Source organism: Schistocerca cancellata, chromosome 1, assembly GCF_023864275.1.
Source record: "Schistocerca cancellata isolate TAMUIC-IGC-003103 chromosome 1, iqSchCanc2.1, whole genome shotgun sequence".
In the NCBI taxonomy this organism is placed as follows: domain Eukaryota; kingdom Metazoa; phylum Arthropoda; class Insecta; order Orthoptera; family Acrididae; genus Schistocerca; species Schistocerca cancellata.
This window is the reverse complement of record NC_064626.1, coordinates 993,146,516-993,170,923: the sequence shown is the minus strand read 5'-3', so window position 1 is coordinate 993,170,923 and position 24,408 is coordinate 993,146,516. Positions and strand designations below refer to the sequence as shown.

Sequence of the window (24,408 nt, the reverse complement as noted above, 5' to 3'; positions counted from 1 at the left end):
GTACATTTAATGTTTCACTCATTTGAACAAAGCTTAGCAATATCGCTCGATATCGATCGCCATTTCGGTCCCTTGGAGATCGTACTTCGCCATACGATTGCAGAACGTGATTAATCGAAGTCTCCCCTCCCCCTCCCCTCCTTTGTCGCCTAGACATTCTTCTCATGGTACAGCATTTCCTTTCCGATTTGTTCTTAGTCGTGTGTGTGTGTGTGTGTGTGTGTGTGTGTGTGTGTGTGTGTGTGTGTGTAGAGCTATGATTAAATCCTTGTTCTCCGTCTCGTTTTATTAATGTGTAATGTCAGTGATGGTATCGTGTTCCAGTCTGATTTCAGAATATATCTCTTGTTTTTGTTACTTCTAAATCCTTTTCCTTATTAGTGTTACGAACTCCTACCAGCTTTCATCAGTATCCAAACAAGTCAGGTGTCCTCTGTCAGTACGAATGTTGTCGGTCGGACACTAGGTCATATATCAACCTGAAATCTCGGCGCCCTATTAACATTATCTCGTCAACAAACTGGGACACGATCTTTTCATTTATGTCACCAGGGATTACGAGAAATGTACCAGAGAATTCAGGCGTGGGACTAGCTTGGGCGCCAGTTCTTTGCCAGTGCCAATACCAAGTATATCAATGACCAGTTACAACAATTATAGGCCAGCTTGCTTCTGGAGTGGATACAACGGCTTTATGACACCCTTACCAACCGAATCAGTGCTGGCGTCGTTCTGATACGTGAGCTCATACTGCCAACTTTTTTATAAATTTCACTCGATTTTATAATCACTGAAGTAACATCACATTCCCCCTCAACCCGTGAAGTTTCATTTCGTTTCCTCCTGTTCTTCTGGGTGCTTCTCATTTTTGTCAACCAGCGTATTTTGGTGCCCTTTAATTGTCTCACATGTGATGTGTCTGCATTAGAAAAATACGTAAGCCAATACAGTGTGTGGAGCTATCTTCTGAAATACCATTTCCAAATCTGCATTTTATCACAGTCAAGGACTGTAGCGACTGCTGATTGCAGTGACCTACTTAAACGTCGGAACGAAGCAGTTCTGGGAAAGTTTATGTGTTGTACTTTGGGAAGAATGTATCATTTAGAATGTCTTGGCTGATATTCGTGTTGCTTAACATTTTACCTTGCAAAAACTCAATTCTCGAAATGGCATGTACGGGGATCAATAAGCCAGTCGTAAAAATCTTGTCTTACACACAGACGTAAAATGACAGTTATTTTACTCTTGTCACGAGTGTGTTGAGGAACTTTTGTCTTACCTATGTGAGTCATGTCATTATGTTGGGTTGGATGTTGTCAATGAATTGACTCGTGTTAAGCTTTCCTTAACACGGTTTTAAACTTAAAAGTGCGAAGGTTTATGCTGTTGTGTTTGTAGTGCACATTCTATGGCGAATATTAACTCATTGTCAGTTTTAAGAGCACTGGGAACAATACCTCTGCGTCAGCGGAATGTTGCCGCAAAATATAGCACGTCTACAGCAACAGGATTTTTACACTGTAGAATGTTCACGACTGTTGATACAAGTAACTTAAAGAAACAGAGTTCATAAAAGCTTACCAAGCTTGAAGGAAAGAATGGTCAGTTTTCTCAATCGTCTGGTGACGTTAGGACATTACTTAAAGCGCCATGCAGAATATCTATTTCAAATTGTCAGGCATTTAAATATGTTTGATCTAATCATTGGTACAGGTATGATTGCATCACTTTTTCTCTCTTCAGGATCTCGAACAATTTCATTGGAGAAAAATTATGTCTAGTCAAGTGAAGCGCTCTAAATGTGATTTCACTTAATATCTCGCAGAATAATGGTGTGCGATATTCAATGTTCGTAAAACAACTAATGTCTGTGCTCTATACGGTACACACGTAAAGGTAATATTTCCTCAATTAATTATCTGCTATAGTAAACCAGGATCGTACCAAGGTACACAGTTCTCTATAAAACCTATAAACAAACTATTTTCAGATACCAGGGATTCAGTAACTGCTGTTGTGTCGCTTTCTATGTACTTCCATGTTAAATGTCTTCCTAGAACCTAGAAAGCTTGTGGCTATTCCTGTTTAGTCCTCTATAAGGACGAATTGATAGATAAATAATCACATATTTATTGGTAAGCTCTTCAGTAGCTCAGTTCGACAGTGTAAAAATAACTAATCTCTCCATCCACCGCTACGGACTAGCTCGTCTACACCTAATATGCTGTAGGTCATACAGTGCACGTTACCCGCAGCTTGAATTCTCCAAAGATTGATTTCAGTACTGAATGAGGTAACCAATAAGATGCTACATGAGTCCTCATAAAAAAACTATAGGTTGGTAACGGATCGTTTAACTTTTTTCTAGAGCAGACGACTGTGTCTCAATATGATCAAATCCGGGGATGGTGGACAACAGACACAAATACTGCCCCGTTTTTTTCATTGAATGAATACGATCAGATAACTTGAGCATAACCTTTCATTTCAATGCGGTCTAACGAACCACTGGAAACAATTATGTCTCCACCCAAAGCTTTATGAAACTTCTACTGTCTTTTTTGCCTCGGTGTTCTCCAAAAGTGTTATGCAATGTGGAACAGTGTACATATAAGTAAACTTGTAGGATATATTATGAGTTACTAGTCCAGAATTTGTACTTCTTGCTTAGCTGAAGCATCTTCTTGTCACAAGGGTTATTGGGAAATTGAGTTCCGCTCGGTCGCGAAATAGATACCACTGTGAAAAACTGGTGAAGCTTTGCACAGATGTGTTGACCAGTCTCTCTAGTATGCCCCATCGATCGCGTCACTTCGCTGTTTTCAGTTCTGGGAGCACAGTGAACACGTAAAGATGCCTTGGAAGTAGTGTGTACCGAAAATTATGGATGCATGCTGGGAGATTTCGCCTGATTTCATGCAACCCACACTCGTTTCGTGTTATCGCGCTATAGGGGTGAGAGTGTCACTGATATGATACGCGAGTTGGGGTGGCAGTCACTGAGACAAAGGAGGTTTTCTTTGCGGCGAGATCTATTTACGAAATTTCAATCACCAACTTTCTCTTCCGAATGCGTAAATATTTTGTTGACATCCACCTACGTAGGGAGAAATGATCATCGTAATAAAATAAGACAAATCAGAGCTCGAAAGGAAAGATCTAGGTGTTCCTTTTCCCACGCGCCATTCGACAGTGGAATGGTAGAAAAGTAGTATGAAAATGGTTCGATGAACCCTCTGTCACGCACTTAAGTGTGAATTGCAGAGTAACCATGTAGATGTAGACGTATCTGTCATGCATTTCCTTCTTCATGACAGTTCTCGGCCGCACACAGCAGAGGCAATGAAGACGCTCCTGCAGCGTTTTCCGTGGGTAATCTTTGATCGACCACCATACAACCGGAACGTGGCTACCTCTAATTTTCATCTCTGCACACATGAACCGCTGGCTATTAAGACAACATTTTGGCACAAACAACGAGTTGCATACCAGCGTAGAGAGCTGCCGGGAAACACAGGCGCTACCTTATATGACGAGAGTATTGTAAAGTCGGTTTAACACTATGAGAAATGTCTAAATATGAGAGACGACTATGAGAGAAGTAGGTGGAAGGAGTAGCTAAGTGGTGAGAAAAAAACACGTTTCTGATTTTCACACAGGTTCCAATTTCGCCACGAATCGGAACTTATTGTACGAATAACACTCGTATCTAGTTAACGATACGTTTGGTAATAGCAGTTCTACCATGAGTAAATTTTTAAACTGCCGCAGTGGTATAGAACAGTACTGAACTATCGCCTTATTAGACATAGCAAGCTTTTCACGCCATCTTGTAAGTTTTTTAGAGGTTAGCAGTTATAGTTTCCTCATGATGCATTTATGCTGTCACATCACTATGAGAGATATAGAGGCTTTAGATACCTTTGTCAAATGTATGGTTGTTCTCACGTATACACAAAATACACAAGCACCAATAATAATTTTCTGTAAAATCCAACACGGCGGTAAATTAAAACAAAACAACTACCACACATGTACTGGCAGCTCGTAACATACTATTATAGTAGTATAAATTAAAACTCGTGTCATGGTAAATTAGAAAATAAGCTACGTAAATGAGGTACTAATACCGGATTATTCGTAAGGTCACGAAAATGGGAAGTCCTACATGTTGAATACCTTTACGGATGCAACCAAACTTTAATTACAGGCCTATGCGATCTGTTGGTTAAAATTTCGTTCTAATGCAAAAATATTTCCAGTACAAAAAAAAAAAAATCCAGTCTCGAAGGAGAAGAACGGTGTCAATACACGAGGCTATTGGGTATGTCTAACATTGCTGTTAGGTGGAAATGACAACGAACCATACCTAGAGGATGTGCACGTACAGCTTACCACCATTCTTCGGACTTTGAGAGTCGTTCAATCATTGGCATTCTGTGGAGTGCAGCGACGAACCTTCCTTCTGTCTGTGGCGATGAGATCGATGCTATACCTCTCCGGGGTTGGTTGATATTGCTTTAACAACTGGTAATTGCTGAAGAGACGTTCAATACTAACCAGTATTTGTCAAGAGTGGTAAACCCTGTATGTGTAATAATGATAATACCTTTAGCTGTATGCGTTACTATTAATTTATTTGCAACCGGTTTCGGTGGTACAGTCCACCATCTTCACTATTTCTACGGAATATTGTCGTTATACGAGTACTTCAGTAAAAGGTCCAAAACCATCGACGTCCGCGAAGCTGTCCTCTGTGGTGCTGCCTATACATATGAAGCACGTCACATCAATTTAATGGTTAGTAGGAATCTATTTTCCACTAACAGTTACGTTGATGTACTACAGTCATATACACCACAGACGAAAGTTTCGCGGACTCCGTATACTTTTCTTTCTTTTTGTCACTTGGTTCTTCAACTCTGAGTGTAGGGAAGAGAGTAATACTTCTGATCAGAACGCAACTCTTACGTTCTGTTTTCCATAAATTTTCCCCAAAGGGAGAAATTGACGTACGTATGAGAAACCTCGCCTTAGGATCGTCTCTAGTAAAGCAATGTTTTAGACGTTATTTAGTAAACTTTACAAGAAATTTAAAAAAAATATTTGAATTAAGGGTGAGACATACATGAGATACATTGTCCTTTGGCGTCACTAAAATACTGTCTAGACTCATTCAGAGATCTGATTCATTTATCGATCACTTCCTAAATGGACAACATTACAGCTGTATAAACAATAATTTTGATTTAGGCGTTACTATGAGACGAAGAGAATAGCACTAGAGATGAAACTGTGCCTAGACGTATCGAATGAGGAGAAGAAGCTCGTTGTACGTTTCCATTATAATATTCAACGAACCGAAAAAAAATTGCCGTTGGTAATAATATTGTCTGTGAGATACTGTAATGAAGTTTTAGATTCCAATTTTTCCACATACCCTGTCACATTTCACTTGTGTTGTCTTCCTTGTACAAAGGACAGACGTAACTCCACAACGGGACTAATGTCTGGCTTTAAATACTCCATGAAATGCAACGATGTCAGCAAGACCGAGCGAGGTGACGCAGTGGTTAGACACTGGACTCGCATTCAGGAGGACGACGGTTCAATCCCGCGTCCGGCCATCCTGATTTAGGTTTTGCGTGATTTCCCTAAATTGCTCCAGGCAAATGCCGGGATGGTTGCTTTCAAAGGGCACGGCTGACTTCCTCCCCCGCCCATCCCTAATCCGATGAGACCGATGACCTCGCTGTCTGGTCTCCTTCCCCAAACAACCCCCACCAAGATGTCAGCAAGGGAATTCTCATCAGACTGCATAGCTGCTCAGGTGTTGCATATTCCCGATGAACTATGCGTCGGAGATCCAGGAGGTCAGCAGCCTTTTCCATTCACAGTAGTGCAGTCAACAACGTTCACCCTTGGTTGATGAAAGAACTGAGGAATGTGGTGTAAACATATGAGCCTGTGCAGTTTTGCAGAACGAGTCTCGTCTCAGGTTTTTATGATTTACAGTATTGGTGTCGGCATAAACAGTTTTTAACAATCTTGAAAGTCTAGATTTTCGTTGTTAACACTTTAAGGTACACACATCAGGAACACCACTACGAAAATGTGTGACCCTTAACACAGATGTAGCTGGGATAACTATGACATTTCTCAGCGTGTGAAACTGCTCTCGTAGATAGATTTCTTGCAGATGAAGATTAACCACAGCATGCACTGGCCAATGAGGCCTCCCGATTTTAATGCCATAGAGCTCGTCTGTGATTCATTCAGTTAGCGTATCATCCAGACAGTTCTGTGAAAGATTGTTTCATACTACCATTCGGACAGCTGCTGTGACAGATGTTCCATACCTCCGCAGAGGTCTCCCGCATCAATGGGATTCATTACCAGAAAAGCTCTTGAACCTTTGTGTAGTGAGTACCCCACGTCACTCCCAGGCGTGTGTGTCACGTGCAGGCAACTCTAGCCCTGTTCGGTTTCAATTGTGGACATAGTTGTATGTCATCTATCTTGTGGTTAACACTTACTAGTTTGTGTAGTACGTAATGCATCCCGTTAAGGAAAAATCTTCACATTTGTTGAACACGCTGAACTGCTAGATCTTAGACATTGAACCTTAATCCTCCTGTTATTGACATTAGCGTACAATTATTGTGTTCTCTACTCTTATTGTTCTAATTCTTACTTATGAATGTTTTAGTATAAATATTTTGTAGAGTGCGCACCGATCTCTGCATCCTTTCAACAATTACCTGCTTTCCTGGTGATTGGGCATGTCTGTTGGAGGAAAGATCGCGTCAACGTTTCAGCGGATTGCGGTTTTTAGTTACGAGCTCCATAAACAATCACAATACACGTTTGTTTCAGTTCATCAGAACTTGCAAATACTTCTTAAAATGTCTATTTGTATGGCTACATGCAAGACATAGTTTTCAAGATGATTACTAATTTTTATACAAGAACTCTTCTACAGTATAGAAAACGTTGTAAAGGAGAAACATCATTCTTCATTTGAAAAGGGTGGTGCTTCCTTTCATGCATTTTATCTGAGAGCAAACTGTTAGAGACTTTTAAAGATGCACATTTAATTCCTTTCCGTGCCAGTATCACATTTACTAGAGTACATCACAGACCAGGTATCCAGCAGATTAGCTTTAAAAAAAAGGACAGTTGTGGGCCCAGTATAGGACACTGAGGAACACCCTCTGTAATTTCTTCCTATGAAAATGATATAGTGACTGTTGTGAATTAGCTGAACAACTTAGTGTAATGTTCTGCCTGTTACTTACACCATAAACCGTTTATTTAAAAATATTACGCACGTGTCTCTAGAAGATTATGGCTGCCATATCAAAGGACTGGATTCGTCAATAGGAAGATTACTTTCTACATCTGTTTTAAATTTATAAAAACGTGGAATTTTCCAAGCAGGCCTCCTCCTGTTGCCATGCAGATCATTTATGTGTGCACAGTCACCGGAGCTGACGGCGGAGTGTCGAGTGGCAGCGGCTAGCCACAAACCGCAGCCGACCCGGCCCGCCGCGCCGCAGTTCGCAATACGCACCGGTCGCGTTCGCTGTCTGCAAGGCGGACCCCATCCAGCATCACGCAGAAGCGTGGCCTCCTATAATACAGGGTGTACGTAAAGTCCGGGAACACTTTCAATTATTTATTGCACAAGAACTAAACATTGTACAGATGTCATACATATTGCATTTTGAAGAGAACTGTGGCAGTCAATTCTCGTATTCTCTCTCGGAGCTCTGCGACATCACGTGGCAGAGGCGGTACATACACCAGATCTTTAACGTGTCCCCACGGAAAAAAGTCACACGGAGTGAGATTTGGTGACCGTGGAGGCCATTTCATGAAACAGCTGTCCCCTTCTGTAGCGCGGTCGATCTATCGATGCGGCAGCTCTGTGTTCAGGTACTCACGAACTTCACGAAAAAAATGGGGTGGAGTCCCATCCTGCTGAAAGATGAACGGAGAGTCCGATTGCATTTGAGGCATCAGCCATTTCTGCAACATGTCTCCCGTACGAGCTCCACATTCACTTCACTCACACTGGGACGACCGCTTCTCTTTGCCGGGCACAAGCAAACCATCGTAACGAATTTGTTGTGCCAGTAGTAAATGGCCTTCCTTGTTGGTGTCTTCTTACCGTACTTGGTTATAAACATGTGTTGAACAGCTGTAGCACACTTGTTGTTGTCGAACTCCAACACATAGAAAACTCGCTCCGCACCTGAGCTCGCCATGTTTGCGACTAGCGCTGACTTTCGGCAAATTACCAAACTACGCTGCGCCGGTATACATGAAAAAAGAACCTGGGTTTCTCTTCAAAATGACATATATATGATATCTGTACAATGTTTGGTTTTTGGGCAATAAATAATTGAAAGCGTTCCCGTACTTTATGTGCACCCTGTATTCCTCACAGGGGATCTATTATATTCTTGGGTAATTAATCATCGTAACGAATTGGCGCAATTATCCTCTCCCATAATTCTGCCATTTCTGTATCGTTTTGCCCCTTAGCGTGTGTTACACGGGTAGTAAAATTTAAGGAGATCGCAGCATTATCTGGCTACTAGAATTACTAATGAATGCGTTTGTGTTGTGGATCGTTATGTTTCACTGGCACTTGTGAACAGTACTGATGAACTGAGCAGTGGTTAAGGTTTCTGTGAATTTGTTCGCTGTGTATTGTCATACAACTTGATAAGGATTCTAAGTTCCGTATCAGGACTTTAGAATTGGTCGCACTAGAATCTTTTGGGCGGTTTCCTTTACAGATGCCATGCACTTTTCCATTGGTTGCCGACCGAGATAACTTGATTTCAAATCCTTATCTGCGCTTTGGCTAGCACTCCGATGGATAACCATCTGGGTGTGGCGAGCGCTGTTCGCAAGCAGGGTTCACTCAGCCCTTGTGATACCAATTGAGGAGCTACTTGACAGAAGTAGCGGCTCCTGTCACGAAAACTGACAACGGCCGGGACGTGTGACCATGTGGCCCTCCATATCCGCATCCCAGAGACGCATGCCGGCTGAGGATGTCACGGCGGTCGGCCAGTATCGTTGGGCCTCCCGAGGCCTGTTTGGACGGAGAGTATGGCTTCCCTATATGGATTAAGGCAAAGGCGGAGATGGTTCCTTTGCGTAGGAGACAACGATTATTTTTTTTTCCATTTTTGTCAAAGCTCAGCTCGTGTTCTATCCCTCATGAATTTCTCGCCTATGGAAGTTTAAACTCATGTCTCTAGAATATCAACCTTCGTCCTCATATTTTATGTACATCTTTACCCCGTAGGTACTTTTTCAGCTTCATAATTTGGCTTAAAGTCTTCTTCAGTGGAAATAAAAAGTACTTTTTTCGGCATATGTGATGCAATAAATTGCTTAGGTGGCAAAGGCAACCTTTTAGTCCTCGTATAAAATCAATATTTAGAAGTTACTTACAGATCTGCTTCAACACTCTTTTGAAATGCTATGGGAAATGGGTCTATTTTACTGGAAATGCCACGTGCGCCATCAGCCCATCATCTCTTCCATGTCTTCTTTGCCTTCATTTAATTGCGCAATATCCAGCCGGAGATGTAATTCTCTCCGTTAATTGACTCATTCTTTTCTCCAAAGTGTAGATCCTGGTTGCAGAAATAAGAATGTAATGCGTTAACTGTTTAAAGCTAGCTGGAGGCCTTTTGGTTGGCGTATTTTTTATTGATTTATGTACTTCACGAAGCTCCAAATCGCCGTAAGAAAGTACTACTTTACGTTTCCATAAATCAAGACCAATTCCTGTCAGCAACTTCACTGACGGCGTATATCAAACTCTCCTCCTCCTCTTTGTATGTTAACACTTTTCTCCGAATTTCTTCTTTTGACTATAGATGGTGTTAACAGTGAACTATGAATACTGTGTGTAACGCACAATAATAGCTAAATAAAGTAGTGTATTACTTAGCTATTAAATGTTATTCCAACAATGCTTAGTTTTAGTCACAGTAATTACATAGGTGATATTCAAGAAAAGTTTTAAACATGACTTTCAGTAACCTGTTTTGCAAAACGACCAAAATTATTTACAACATTAAATGTTATATAAACATCTCTCAAGGACTAGTGAGATAGTCATTTTTATTTCAGAAATTGTTGCTGTTGTAGAAGACTCACTGGACAAAATGTCACCCCTTCAAAGAGCACACTGGCGCTTTTGAGCAATGTATATGGAGCAATGTATAAGATGCAGAATTAGTAGCAGGTAGTCATGCGACGCTTCGTCACTGGTGTGAGTCTTGCATGTGAAGTGGCATGCATGTGCCAGTTGGTTGAGTGGAGTTGCAAAGTAGGGTCGACGTGGCAGTATAGAGCCTCTGTTTTGGGATGTGCACATGACGCACATCATGAATGAATTTGCCCAATTTGATGGTATATAAATCCAATTGTTCAATGTTTCTACTAGAACGAGCATAACACTCTGCCTTGTTACACAATGTGTTTTTATGATGTTATGGGAAAGTTTCTTGTACCATGACTTGGGCCCACTCATTTAAGTTATCATAAACAACAACCAGTATGTGTCTTTCAACTTGTCCACGAGGTGCCCTTTCTTCTACATCATGGTAAGTAAGCCTTGGACACCCTATCTTGTGAGATTACAGCAACAGTATTCAGACTGGTGCCCACCTAAATTTCTGGTTTCACAGCACCATGCCACACCCTGATTGGCCTGTTAATTCATCCAGTCTTAATCTCACAGTATAGTCTGGTACTGTTGCGAGCAGAGGATAAAGTGTAGCAATCAATATCCCCACAATTTGGTAGCTCTGCAGGATCCAATCGTCAACAGTTCTTATCATCTGGACAAGGCATTCCTCCAAAAACATGTAGACTCTTCATCAATGAACTGAGGCCATTATCAGGGCTAGATACATTGTTACTTGGTATTAGTGCCCTGTATCCTAATAGGGGACATTAATTTTTTGTCAAGGGTGTTTATAAAGTTCAGACCAGAGTACTATTATCTTGAACAATTTTGTACAATGGTTAACAGTAGTAGTAATAGTGGAGCACTAGAACCAAAGTTTTTGGAGTGTATTTAGAAAAATAAATAAAAATTACCTTCTGCTTATTTTGAATAGCTTATCCATGGTGGCATAATAACTGGCGTTGGGAAAAACAGAAAAAAATATAAATATCGTTCGTGCAGCTTCAGTTTTATTGTACAAAAAAATCTCAATAAATAAGGCAGTGTATTAAAACTCTGTATATACAGTTATGTACAGCAGCAGAAGCTACACCAGAATGTACATAAGCAAAATATATCATAAGACTGGGGATACGTCCTCCTGATAATACTTCGAGTTAATGGAAAGTTACACTGACATGTTACTTTACGTTACAACAATTATAACGTGTTTATATTAAACAGTATCTCAAAATGTTAATTACTTACGCAATAATGCGATTTTCGAAAACATTTCAGCATGAAGGATACAGACAAGGAATTTTCTTTCTTTACATGAGGTAAAATGGTAGGAACTTCGTCATCCCATCCATATCTGATTATCAGAATCCTTTTAAGTGTGAGTTGAGGATCTTACAAATTATCAGAATGTACAGTGTCAATATTGTTGATATTTTTTCTGCAAGTGAACAGAGGTATCATTTCTCTGACATAAGATGCATATCAAGCAACGAAAACATCAAAATGCACACAATTTCTTCATACAGCATATGCTTTTGATGACTCCTAGCTCCTTGCACATGAAACAAAATTATTTGCCACTAATTTTCCTTACTAAATAGTTTCACAGGTACAGCTGTACTGACAATCAGTTGAGATCCTCATCAAAGTAAAACACACAGGAAAGTAAATGAATTTTAGAAGGTGTTAGTTTAAAATGCCTTAAAAAGGGTGGTTCTTTTTGGTCTATGAAAACAAGTTTTCTTTTGTTTACTTAAATTAATAATTTGAACATTATATTTTATGGAATGCTTGAAGTGCTTCTTCTGATACAGAATTATTAAATATAGGCCACATTAATGTGGACGCCACATCAATACGCTGAACGTGAAAAAATGATTTGTACAAAATGACAACTCTAAATTAAGCATTTAACGATGTTTGGCACATGTGTGTTGTAAACAGTAGTGCATCTAGTTACTGTGAAGACAGTCTTGCATAGCTCAGGCACATTAGCACATACAAGCAAGGCATTTATGTAACACACCTTGTTACTGCTACTAACATTTAAATAGACACACAACATTCAGCTCTAACGCTTAACAGCAATTACTAAATTACACAGATCATATATTGCTTTTCATTACAATATTTTTATTTCCATTCATGCACAGTATTCTCCTTGGACATGGACATGATGTGCAGATGTTGTGTCACATCTCTAAGTTTGTGCAATCTGATACAAAAAATAATCTGATGATATTATGTGTCAGGCTAAAGTGGAGAACAAGTCAGTAATGAAATTGGATGTGTCACTTCATCCTATATTAATCAACTGTTGTCTCGCAAGGGACACACTCAAAACAGTGTTATTGTATTATTTTGCATACAAATAAAACTTGTTGGTGCTGTTGAGCAGGATGGAGGGGGGAAGGGAGAAGGGAGGGGGGGGGGAAGAGATTCTTCTACTTTCTCCTGAACATCTGAGCTTTGGTTGCTTGAGTTATTTATGAAATTTAGTCACGTTTTGCCTTCTGAAATACCTGTGTGGTTTACGCTACAACATTATTGAAAAAGTTACATTATTCATTAGATATAAAAAAATCAGTGTATGCAATAAAGTTCAATTCCCTAAATAAAAACAAACACCTAAAGAGGACAACAGCATTTCATAACACAAGAAAAGACATTAATGCTCATCATATCTTCCTTATAATGTGTACTGATATGAGTGTCCATAGAAAGAAAAGCGGTTACTGGTAGTAGCATGTACACAATTACTGACATCTTGTGATTTTACTACATTTTTGGACATAAAGCCATGTGGAACATTTGTAACTTATTTTGCATGAAGAGGTAACTGATTTAATGAGTCTTTCTTCATTAACACACTCTTTGATAATAACTTTTTACATATGGGAAATGTTTATGGATTCTTACTGTTTAACTCAAAGTTACATTACAGTTGTTCTGAGAGTAATATCAGGCAATGTGAACTAGTGGAAAGTAGTGCCAAACAGAAGTTCAGGAGCTTCTTATGCCCATGTGCTGCTATCTCAATTGTCTGGGTATTTTAAATGGAATGAAAATGTAATACATGTTCTCCTGTCATGGAATAGGGGGTAGCCATGATGCAGTGTTAGCTGCTTTGGTGGTTGCTCGAGTCAGAGCCAATATTATTCTACAGGTACAGAGGCGACTACATCTTGCCATCAATTAATTGTATAGAGGTACACATTATAAATATTACACTTTCTGTCATTATAAATAATAACAAGGAACCACTTGTGTGCATTATCAGTAACGAGTTTTCCTATTATATACGTTCAGAAAATGTGTCAATGAAGCAAATATGATAATACAACAGAAATGTACTCGGTATTAGAAAACATATGGAATGTATAACAGACCCTCTTAGGGTCACTTGAGACAACAAATCGACAGCATGTACATCTTGAACCGAACTTTTAAGTTACCAGCACTATACTGACAACTACGTTCTTAATTACTAACAAAATCTACAGTGAAAAGTCTGATGGAAATGTGGCGTCCGGCTGAAAATAACATGTTAAGAAAATCTGTTTCACTTTACGCAAGTCTGTGCAAACGTTGCAGTTACTTTATAACAAACATACAATCATGGCATTACACTCAACACTCATTAAGTTCTTGTTGCTCCATTTTTCACAACAACTGTAGAAATAAGTGTCCTACTCTTTGAGAAAGTCGTGACTTTTTTCCCTCAGTCAATCCCAATATCTCAGCCTTTTGCTACGAGCAAGTGCTCGTTGGACTCACGTTATTTATTTAATCCGAAAGCACACTCAAGAAGCAGCGAGCTCTACAATGAGACACAAAAACTGTTTAAGGAACTGGCAATTTACGGGGGCATTCGTGTTAATTATGTGCATATGTGCAACTTAGTTGCAGTTGGTACCATGTCGTAATGCAGATCTCTCGGCATTGTTCTCAGATCAGTTTCTTCGATGTTGCGCTGATTTCAGCAGAATTCTATTATGTCAAGTCTTTTGCTGACTGCTCATTGGTCGCTGTTGATGCCATTTTACCACGTCAATAGTAAAACGTTTTGAACGCGACTTCCTAAATGTGTGTTTGCTCTATAGGAATATAATAGACTGTTTAGCGACTTTATTGTTCCTTGTCATCACTGAGACAGTTCCCATCCCGCTGCATTCCGTAGCGTATTATGAATTTTCAAACTGTTCTCTGCGGGGGATGAAGGGCGGAGTAATGAAGCATTCAGTCGGGCCACCAAGTGTTAGCAATATTCAAAGCTGCAAAACGTTTCTGGGAAGCAGGCATACGTCGTAATGGTTCTCATTTATGGCATACGTTTCTTCCCATTTACACGATTTCTACGTGTTTACCGATTCGGATAACGGTAACCGCATAGGGCCATACTCAGTACACAGATGCGTCCCATGACTGGTATCGTCGGCGCAGACTAATGGCGGCGGAGGGGGGCGTAGCGTGGGCGGCGGATACACAGTAAAGCTGCTGCTACGGTGAGGGTTCGACTGCTGCGACTGCTGTTGCTGCGGCGGCGAACTCGGCGATCGGCGACGCTCAAGACGAAGGCCTTTGCCTGTGACTCGAATGCCGTTTATGGTGCCGAATCTTGTCGTTGTGTATTTCGATGTCCCTGTTGCTGCCCGGCCGCAGGAACATGAAAGAGGAACCACAGCCCCGCTTCCGGCTGCAGCAGCCGCACTCCCGGCGCCGGCTGTTGGTCGCGTCGCACGCACCGCGCACCGGCCTGCCCTTCGACGTGAAGCCCATGAAGCGCTTTTTGTGGAACGCCGACTGGTACTGCGTGTATGCTTGCGACAGCGTCTCTTTGAACGTGCAGCGTTTCTTCACAAACTTTTTCTGTGGAATGAGACAATAGGCCTGATGAGAGGTCAGTAGGCAGGCCCCAAAGTCGTTTACACTTAGTGAAAACAGCCTAAGAATTATATGAATTGGAAAAAACAAATACAAAAAAAATTAAGTCACGATGATATATCCACGAAACAAACTGCAGAACTACTAATTACCAATTTATCAAGTATAAAGTACCAAGAATTCATTATGGCTGCCTTCAAAATCACCAATTCCAAACCCATTGTGCTTCATCTCCTCTGCTGCTTGAAGCTATGGCTTCTCCTATTTTACGTTTACTTAAAGACCACTTGCAACACTTGTTTGATGACTTGACAGAAGACGAAACTGGAATCAATTAATGAAGACGTAGGGGATCCAGTATCAGAATCAGAAATTTGAAAGAACTCTCGAAGACGTGATATTAAATAAGGCAGAAGGAACAGGTAACATCCCAACGGAATTTCTAAAATCATTTGGGGAAATGGGGGCCAAGCGACTATTCGAAGCTGGCGTGTACAATCTATGAGACTGGCGACGTACCATCAGATTTTTGGAAAAAATATCATCCAGGCAATTTCGCAGATAGCAAAAACAAATAGGTAAGTGCCAAAACTATTGGACAATCAGGCTGACAAGAATAACATACAGAAGAGTTAAAAATAAAATCGAGGACCTGTTAGATGACGACCAGTTTGGCATTAGGAAAGGTACAGGCACCAGAGAGGCGTTCTCAGTTTGCGCTTGATGATGGAAGCAAGAATGAAAGCAAATCACGATACGTTCATAGGATTTGTCGATTTAGAAAATTCGTTCGGCAATGTGAAATGGAGCAAGAAATTCGAAATTTTGAAAAAAATAGGAGCAAGCTACGGGGAAAAACGGCTGACATGCAATACATACATGAACCGGGAGGGAAGAATGAGACTGGAGGGCCAAGAACGAAGTGCTCGGGTTAACAAGTGAGGAAGATAGGGGTGCAGTCTTTCACTGTTCAGTCTATATATCGATGAAGCAATGAAAGAAATAAAGGAAACGTTCAAGCGTGGGATTAAAATTTATGGTGAAAGGATATCAAAGATTCGCTGATACATGGCTATCCGCAGTGAAAGTGAAGAAGTAGTACAATATTTGTTGAGTGGAATGGACAGTATAATGAGCACAGAATATGGATTGAAACTAAACTATACAACGAAAAGAGTAATGAAAGATAACAGAAATGAGAATACCGAAAAACTTAACACCTAAATTAGTGGTCACAAAGTAGGCGAACTTAAGGATTTATGATTCCTTGGAATCAAAAAACCCATCACGGACAAAGCAAGGAGGGCATAAAAAGCAGACTAACACAGGCGAAAAGGGCATTTCCGGCCAAGAGAAATCCGCTGGTGTCGAAGATAGGCCTTAATTTGAGCAAGAAATTACTAGAATATACGTTTGGAGGAAATCACTGTATGATAGTGAATCATGGACAGTGGGAAAACGGGACGATAAGAGAATCGAAACGTGTGAGATATGCTGCTATATGAGGAAGCTGAAAATTAGACGGAACTATGAGAAATGAGGTGGTCCTTCGCAGAATCGGCGAAGAAAGGAATACATGGAAAACACTGACAAGAAGAAGAAACGGGATGATAAGCATCAGCGAGTAACCTTCATGGTACCAGAGGGAACTGTAGAGAATAAAAACAGCAGGGCAAAACAGAGTTTGGAAGACATTCAGCAAATAAGTGAGGACGCTTAGTGCAAGTGCTGCTCTGAAATGAAGAGACTGGCGCAGGAGACGTATTCGTGGCTTACCGCATGAAACTAGTCAGACCGTAGGGGATAGTGGTGTACCTTCAGGAAAATGTACCATCCTTGTTTCAACATAGTAACCGATTTTAGGATCACATGAAGGACTGTGCATTACAGACCGCCATAAGCAGCCCATATAGTCCGACCTTGTAGTATTTTCTCACATTTGGAAAACCGTACTTGGAGTGCTTTTCGTAATTTCAGAAAAAGACTGCAGAACTCAAAAAGTGAAAAACAGAACAACATACTCGGCTTCCATTAAAGAGCTGGTTATAGGCGAAGGTCTAAAAAATCTCCCAATGTATAACCCTCTCCCCTATTTGACTATCGTGTAATAAATTGCACCAAAGTGGCAATAACCGTGAGGGATAGACTGTAGGAGACCATGGTAAATTATCACTGTTTTAATGGGTTTGGAATGGTAAGTAACACCGTAATTCTGACGATTTTGCATCCATTTGCAGGAGCATCAGTAATACGTTTTGTTGAAAAGTGTACTGCATAACAGCTACCGAAGAAACTAGTAATGGAATCCACTTGCATTCTGTTAATAGAACTTTCTTTTTATGAAGTTCCATTTACGTACATGTACCCACCTTTCCAACCAGTTTCCACTTCTTATTGAAACAGAGGTACATTCCTGACGCTTCACCGTATATCTTCAAAGCAATGTCCAGGTTCAGTGAGCTGATACTCAGGTTTTCTGAAACAGAGAAACAAATAAAAATTATAAGCCTTAATCTCATGTAATATAACTGAATTTTTACAGTTTCATGTACAGAGTTTAGACTTGAAATATCATTTAAAAATGTTGTGTAATCAGTAGCAATTTGAATTCACAAACAAATTTGGCTTCGTACAGTATTTTAACCTTGTACAGAGAAACAAGAGTTTTAACACCAAGAAGGTTGCATCCTAGAAAGGTAATTTCTTGCATGTCAACAATACCTGATCATTTATTTTATCTCTTTCATTCCTAAATCAACGTTTATCTGCAGTCTTATCATTAATCTGTTAATAGCGCAGCCGGCCGCGGTGGTCTCGCGGTTCTAGGCGCTCAGTCCGGAACCGCGCGACTGCTACGGTTGCAGGTTCGAATCCTGCCTCGGGCATGGATGTGTGTGATGTCCTTAGGTTAGTTAGGTTTAAGTAGTTCTAAGTTCTAGGGGACTGATGACCACAGATGTTAAGTCCCATAGTGTTCAGAGCAATTTGAACCATTTTTTTGTTAATAGCGCAGTGCAGCGTTCTAACCTGGTATTCCTGTAGTAAAATTGGCTAAAACAGAGCTAACCATAGGTGTACTGAATGTGTCTCCTTTACCGTGTGTGTTACCAAACGAGGAGAAAACGCCCTTCTTGAGGCTAAAATGGCTCTGAGCACTATGGGACTTAACTACTGAGGTCATCAGTCCCCTAGAACTTATAACTACTTAAACCTAACTAACCTAAGGACATCACACACATCCATGCCCGAGGCAGGATTCGAACCTGCGACCGTAGCGGTCACGCGGTTCCAAACTGACGCGCTTAGAACCGCACGGCCACACCGGCCGGCCCTTCTTGAGGATTCAGAGACATTTTAAATGGAGAGGAAGAGACATGATTAGACGCTAGAACGAAAATTACACGTTTAAAATACGATACTTTAGCTGACAAGCGAGCGAGGAGGATATCAGAGGAGGCAGTTTCTAAGTGGAACCCACTCCATCGCGTCAGGTAGCCTGAGACATTCCCCCCCAACACTCCTTTATCGGCTTCACGGAGAGCCAAACAGGACGAGACAGGGTCGTTCGACACTGGCAACTCTCTCGTCTAATTTTCCTCAGAGAACATATTCTGCTTTATACTGTTGTCGTTTTTTTCCATTTGGTAACCTCACTATGAAACTACTACTGAGTATTCAATACAGGAAGCTAACAAATGAAAGGACATGACGATACAAACATCTTTTTAGGGAACCTGCAGGAAAGCTGTATCATGATGGAGATATGAATTTTCCTCCTCCTCCTCCTCCTGTACATTCACAGTGCATGAAAATTATCCATATCAGTATTCAGAGACGGTGTTTGAATTCTGGAGTGGTTGAACTTTTCGTTTTCCGCCTGTGCCCTACAAGGAAAAAACACAGGAAACTGAATCACGACAATCGGATAGAGGTACGATTTCGGCCAAAGAAAAAAATCTGAATTCCCGACGTACGCAGCTTACAGGAACAGCAGTAAACAAGCATAACAATAACAATTTTTTTTTGAAAAATTAATATCTGAATTTACAGTCCCAGTACGCTGTTATGATTCAATGTTGTCATGAAGTAGTGATGATTACCGGTATACTACATCCACTCGATTCCGTAATTTATTTGTATTCGCTGCAGTGTTGCTGCCGAGTGACGCTGCTTGTCTCAAGCTGTCAGCCGTGGGGAGAATTGATTTATGAACTACGCTTGAGGAAAACGTGGAGTTCTGACGATATGGTTCGAAGATTATGTGTTAAAACTGAGCCTCAAGGTAGAGATAAGTATACCTATTAGCTTCTCTGATAGTTTATAGTCGTGCATTGAGGCGCTTGTCATCAGGGCGTATACTGTTCTTCTGATACCATGTTCTGAAACTCCAACTGGAACATGACTTTGCCTTATACTGATGATGAGCATACCTTGATGTGAGAAATAAAAACTGGTGGTCTTTCCGGCTTTTCATATCGAATAACGTAACATAATCATTAAGATATTTATAACAAGAGCGAGGATGATTTACATTTTTTGTAATTTAATTAAATTACTGCAGGTTAGTGCTAGGTGGTTCACCGAGTGAGATGGCATGATCATTAAGGTACGGAAAAAACAAGTAAGATGTAAAATTTTTGTTGTTCATGTAATTTATTTCTGGCCAATTGCAGGTGATTCCTTCAACAAGTACATGCGCATCCTTTACCAAATATATCTGTCAGTGGAAAGCTGAACCGTATCATTTATCTAATTCTCCATTCTTCGCAATTTCTTCTTCACGTGAAACTATAATCACTGTGTATACATTACACCAGCGGCTCTCAAATTTTTTGAACCTGCAGCCATTGACGGAAAATCGTCACAGGTCCCCTTCATTTTTTAGAGTTACTGTTGTTATATTCACACGTTTTCAAGTGTGCCTGTAGTTCAACAATTATAAGCAATGTTTAGTTCATTTTATGTTATCAGAGTGAATTGAAACTTGGTATAAAATTGATAACATGCAATATTATATTTTTGGCCGAACTGTAATGTTCCTGTCAGATTTTACGTAAATTCTGTATATGAGTGTTCAGAGACTTGGAGATCACAAATTTCCGAGCATTTAAACATAAAATGGTGTAATCATCTTGTGGTGCAGTTCTTGTTGTGTCCGTGCTTGCTATGAATATGGGATGAGAAGTTCCGCCTTATGCAAGACACCTTTTTTTGTTACAAAAAGAGGTGTCTTGCATAAAATGGTGATTTTATTTTATATTACTGTTTAAAATTGTTGACTTCATAGCAAAGAAACCCCTCCCCCCCCCCCCCTCTCTCTCCGTCACGAGAAGAATTACCAAACATTATTGAAATTATTTCAGTCGCTGCCAAGTAAGATTAGTGTGTCTCCAGTTATGTGGAATCTCTTACACCGAACAGTGCTATATTAACTTGGTAAGAGAATAATATGGCTGAGATGAACATGTAAAATAAGGCAAGGTTACAGCTGTTTGTCTCTAGTCATTATTATATTATTGTTTAAATGTAAGCAGTTCGGACTAAGAGCTCAGACTAGGCGTTTCTCAGCAGCTAGTCCACTCATCACACTCATGAATAAACGAAATACAGGTAGCTGTAGCTATGAATAGTTCCTGTAGCTACAGCGAAAGGAAATGTTAATCTCACGTCACTGGGATGCCTCAGCCCGTCGTGATGCAAGCCAAGTACCCGATGGGGAAGACGCTTCTATCAGAATGAAGTCATACCTTGGGTGCCCTACAGATCATGTAGTCCATCACTGACGTCTTACAGCCTTTGAGCTTCTCACGTGGCACAGTGTCAACAGTGTACCGCAAGAATCTCGATTCGCAGAAAACAGCCACCGCAGCAAATGCAATAATTGCCTCGCAGAAACTGCAAAAACTGCCTCCACCATAATAAATTGTCATAGGCATCAAAGTCGTGTGATGACAAGACCACAGTGCAGTAGGCCACTCACCATTTAAACGACGGAGAGCAGTCGCTGAGCAGCTGTACAATACAGAATAATCTCTTCGCTGCTGGATAGAAACTCCACCGACATTTAACCTCTCACTACACTTAACAGGGGATAAACAATAGGTCTGGGGCAGGAATAATGCTATTCGATGCTCAAAGCATTGAAATAGGATGCTTGGAGAATTGAATCGCAATTGTGGACACCATAGGTCGAAAACCAAGTAGGTAATCCTTTACATGACACTGCTCACACAGATGGCGAAGGTATTCAAGCGTCGAGAATGTTTACATGGGATGTAATTGGCCCTGGTACGTCTGCCACCACCTTTCGGCAGGTAATGATTCAGGACGCTTCTGCACGGTCGTATGCATCGTTTGTTGCCGTACCGCAGCTCGCGGACTGCGAGTACCTCCTTCAAGACGCTGTGCCCCTCTAGCATTTCCCAATAGCATTAGAGCGGTTTGAGAAACGCTCCATGTGCATGATTATACTTGTGTGACCTCCCTAGTCACCTGAGCGCAGTTCTAGAGGAAGAAGTGCGTTGCTTGGGCGCAGCGTCGATCATATCTTTTAGTTTCGGCGCCGATGAAGAGAGCATGGATCAGGCTGGTTCCCCATCGCTTTCTGTGTCTCATGATGACCATTCCATGACCAGTTGCATTCTTTATCAGGATACTAGGTTGTTTTCAATTCCATTACTGATGAGTTCGATATCTTGCATCCAACCCCATCTCTCTTAGTTGCAAATTCGGAAATCACTAATCATAGCTTAGTGCATGGGATGCTTCATCAGTTATCAACTCGGCTGTCAAAATTACTATCGGCCAAAGTGAGAACTAAACAGATATCCCTCGTACTATCTCCAGCTATCATCACTACTGCCCCAACAACTAGAACACTGGAAACAGACACAGGAGTAGGTGAAACTGTTTCTGTTTAATAGTAATTCCATGTATTGAGGAACTAAATCAGACACGTAGAGTGTTCGAATATCAGGCTTCTTCGGTTCCAATCAGTAGCTTGCTGGCGTCAGCTGTGCTGACTGGTGGGATAGCTGCCGAGCGATTGTATTTATATAGGCCACACGGTGACGTTTCAGAAATGCGGCGATACATACTAATCGACGAACAGGAGTGCTTAAAGTGCTAATGTATTAGCCTGTTGGTTGTCAGGCCCCTTCTCTTCAAAAAGTTCAAATGTGTGTAAATTCCTAAGGGACCAAACAGCTGAGGTCATAGGTCGCAGGACTTACACACTACTGAAATAACTTAAGCTAACTTATGCTAAGGACAACATACACCCATGTCCGAGGGGGGACTCGAATCTCTGGCGGGAGGGGCCGCGCAGTCCGTGACATGGCGCCCGAAACCGCGCGGCTCTTCGGTTCCATTCAGTAGCTTATTGCTGTCAGCTGTGCTGACTGGTGGGATGGCTACCGAGCGATTGTATTTAATATACGTCCACAAGGCGACAGGTCAGAAATAGAACGATACATATTAATTGACGGATAGGAGTCCTGAATGTGCTAAGATATTAGCTTGTTGGAATTAGCAACCAAAATGTGCCAGGTACGTTCATGACATTATCGAAAGCATCCGCTGTTAATAGCAACCACGATCTTGAACGACAATCAGGCACCCATTTACCTTTCATTCCCCACTTATGACACACAAAAAGACCACGTTTCATAGGCCCCATTACTGCTGCCGAGTCAGTTGAGTATACCCTATAATGGACGCTTGAGCATATTCACGGCGAACAGTATGGTAAACAGTACGTCTGTTATAACTAATCTATTAAATTAACTTATAAATATTTCGTTCGTTTCGCTTTATGGTCTTCCGTACTTGTACCAAAGCTACTCCCCTTTCAAAATCAGAAGCGCGTACTTTTAAATATACCAAGGACACAGTACAGACAAATGCTTAACTTCCGTGACTATGCAATACATGCAATATCAGTATTCGAATGCAGAAAATACAAAAAATTTTAAACTTGTAATTACCATCATAGCTACAATTTTTTGAGGTAATTGGGTCTTCTTTTAATAACGACTGCCTCAAAGTTATGCGACTTGAGCTTTCTATTTCAGACAACGTTATTTCGGACACTTCATCGGCAGAACATCTCTAGTTTCTTCGAGGAAATCTATTCCAGTTGGAATAATACATTTTGTAAACTGAAAACGATTTATTTTCGCCTTTCTGCATGTTTTCGATTTGCGATAGTAGGTTAGTATCAATTGATAACGCATCATTGTGCGACATATCACTGGCGTTAGTAAATGAACAGACATGGAAACGGTAAAAAAAGTATCAAAGTCACCGCCGGTACAAGAAAGCTAACAACGGAGGATGTGAATTACGTGGGTTAATGAGGTTTGAAAAATACTAGGCAGTGTACACTCAGAGGGGCATGAGGACGTAGAGAGCACGTTACGAGCGACCTGCGTTTCTCACGCAAAGGTTGTTGCTTGGGGGCACGTAGCCAGGAAGCAGCTAAGCTACGCCGTTGTTGGTATTCACGTGGTAATCAATTATTCTGTTCCGTATACAATTACCAAAAGACACGTTGTTGTAGGATTATAAACAGAGCGCGTTCCCGACGATGCCGCATCCTAAATTTAGTTATTCGAATAACTTGAACCGACATCGGGACCGTTAAATATGCGATTTACGATGCCGACTCATCCCGTACAACGTCGGTTAGCTAGAGAGAGGTCCTGCGCGGCGGTAATGTCATTTATTACATCTTCCTTCGGGATTTATTTTCACCGAGGAGAAAGAGAGATAAGTCCCGATATATTTACGGTTACCTAATAGCTGGTGGCGAGTGCTTAAAGTTGTTGTGGTATCGCGGTGCTCGTTAGGTGACCGGCCGGGACAACTTGGGCCTTTGGCGCTGATGGACAAAAGGACGACTTCGTAGACATACGTGAAAACCGGCGTTGCTTCTTTTAGCGCTCATTTGCGAAGTAAGACGTGACAAAATGAGGGTGGTACTGATCTCAGGTGCTTCATACAGAGCGCGTAAAATAAAACAGGCCATAAAAATATTTAAGATAGGACTGACGTGGGATTCACCCTTGTTAATTGACATCACAACAGGGGCTGGAAATACCCACCGTCGACGTCGACGCTGGGCTGTGTTCGATTCATCAAACTATAAAACAAGCATAGTACCCATAGCATTTTCAATGTTCTTCTGTGACCTTTCAATATGACCCAAAGGCAGATATCACAGGGAGAGAGGTCAGGCAATCGAGGTGGTCAGGAGACGGCACTACCTCTGCTGATTGTCCTCTCCTCACAGAACACCT

At 41.0% G+C, this 24,408-nt stretch overlaps 1 protein-coding gene and 1 long non-coding RNA gene across 2 annotated transcripts in view; one reads left to right on the top strand and one right to left on the bottom strand.

The window, feature by feature from the left end:
* The window catches only part of LOC126088769 (uncharacterized), a 1,027,531-nt gene that overhangs the window by 672,049 nt on the left and 331,074 nt on the right, over positions 1-24,408 (top strand). The gene's annotated exons all lie outside the window — the stretch shown is intronic.
* The window catches only part of LOC126088753 (fibroblast growth factor 8), a 170,255-nt gene continuing 158,490 nt past the window's right edge, over positions 12,644-24,408 (bottom strand). The window contains exons 4-5 of the mRNA XM_049906861.1: positions 17,479-17,585; positions 12,644-15,094 (exon numbers count right to left, since the gene is read on the bottom strand). Coding sequence (XP_049762818.1) covers positions 14,792-15,094; positions 17,479-17,585 — 410 coding nt within the window. The 3' untranslated portion in view covers positions 12,644-14,791. The remainder of the gene's footprint in view (positions 15,095-17,478; positions 17,586-24,408) is intronic.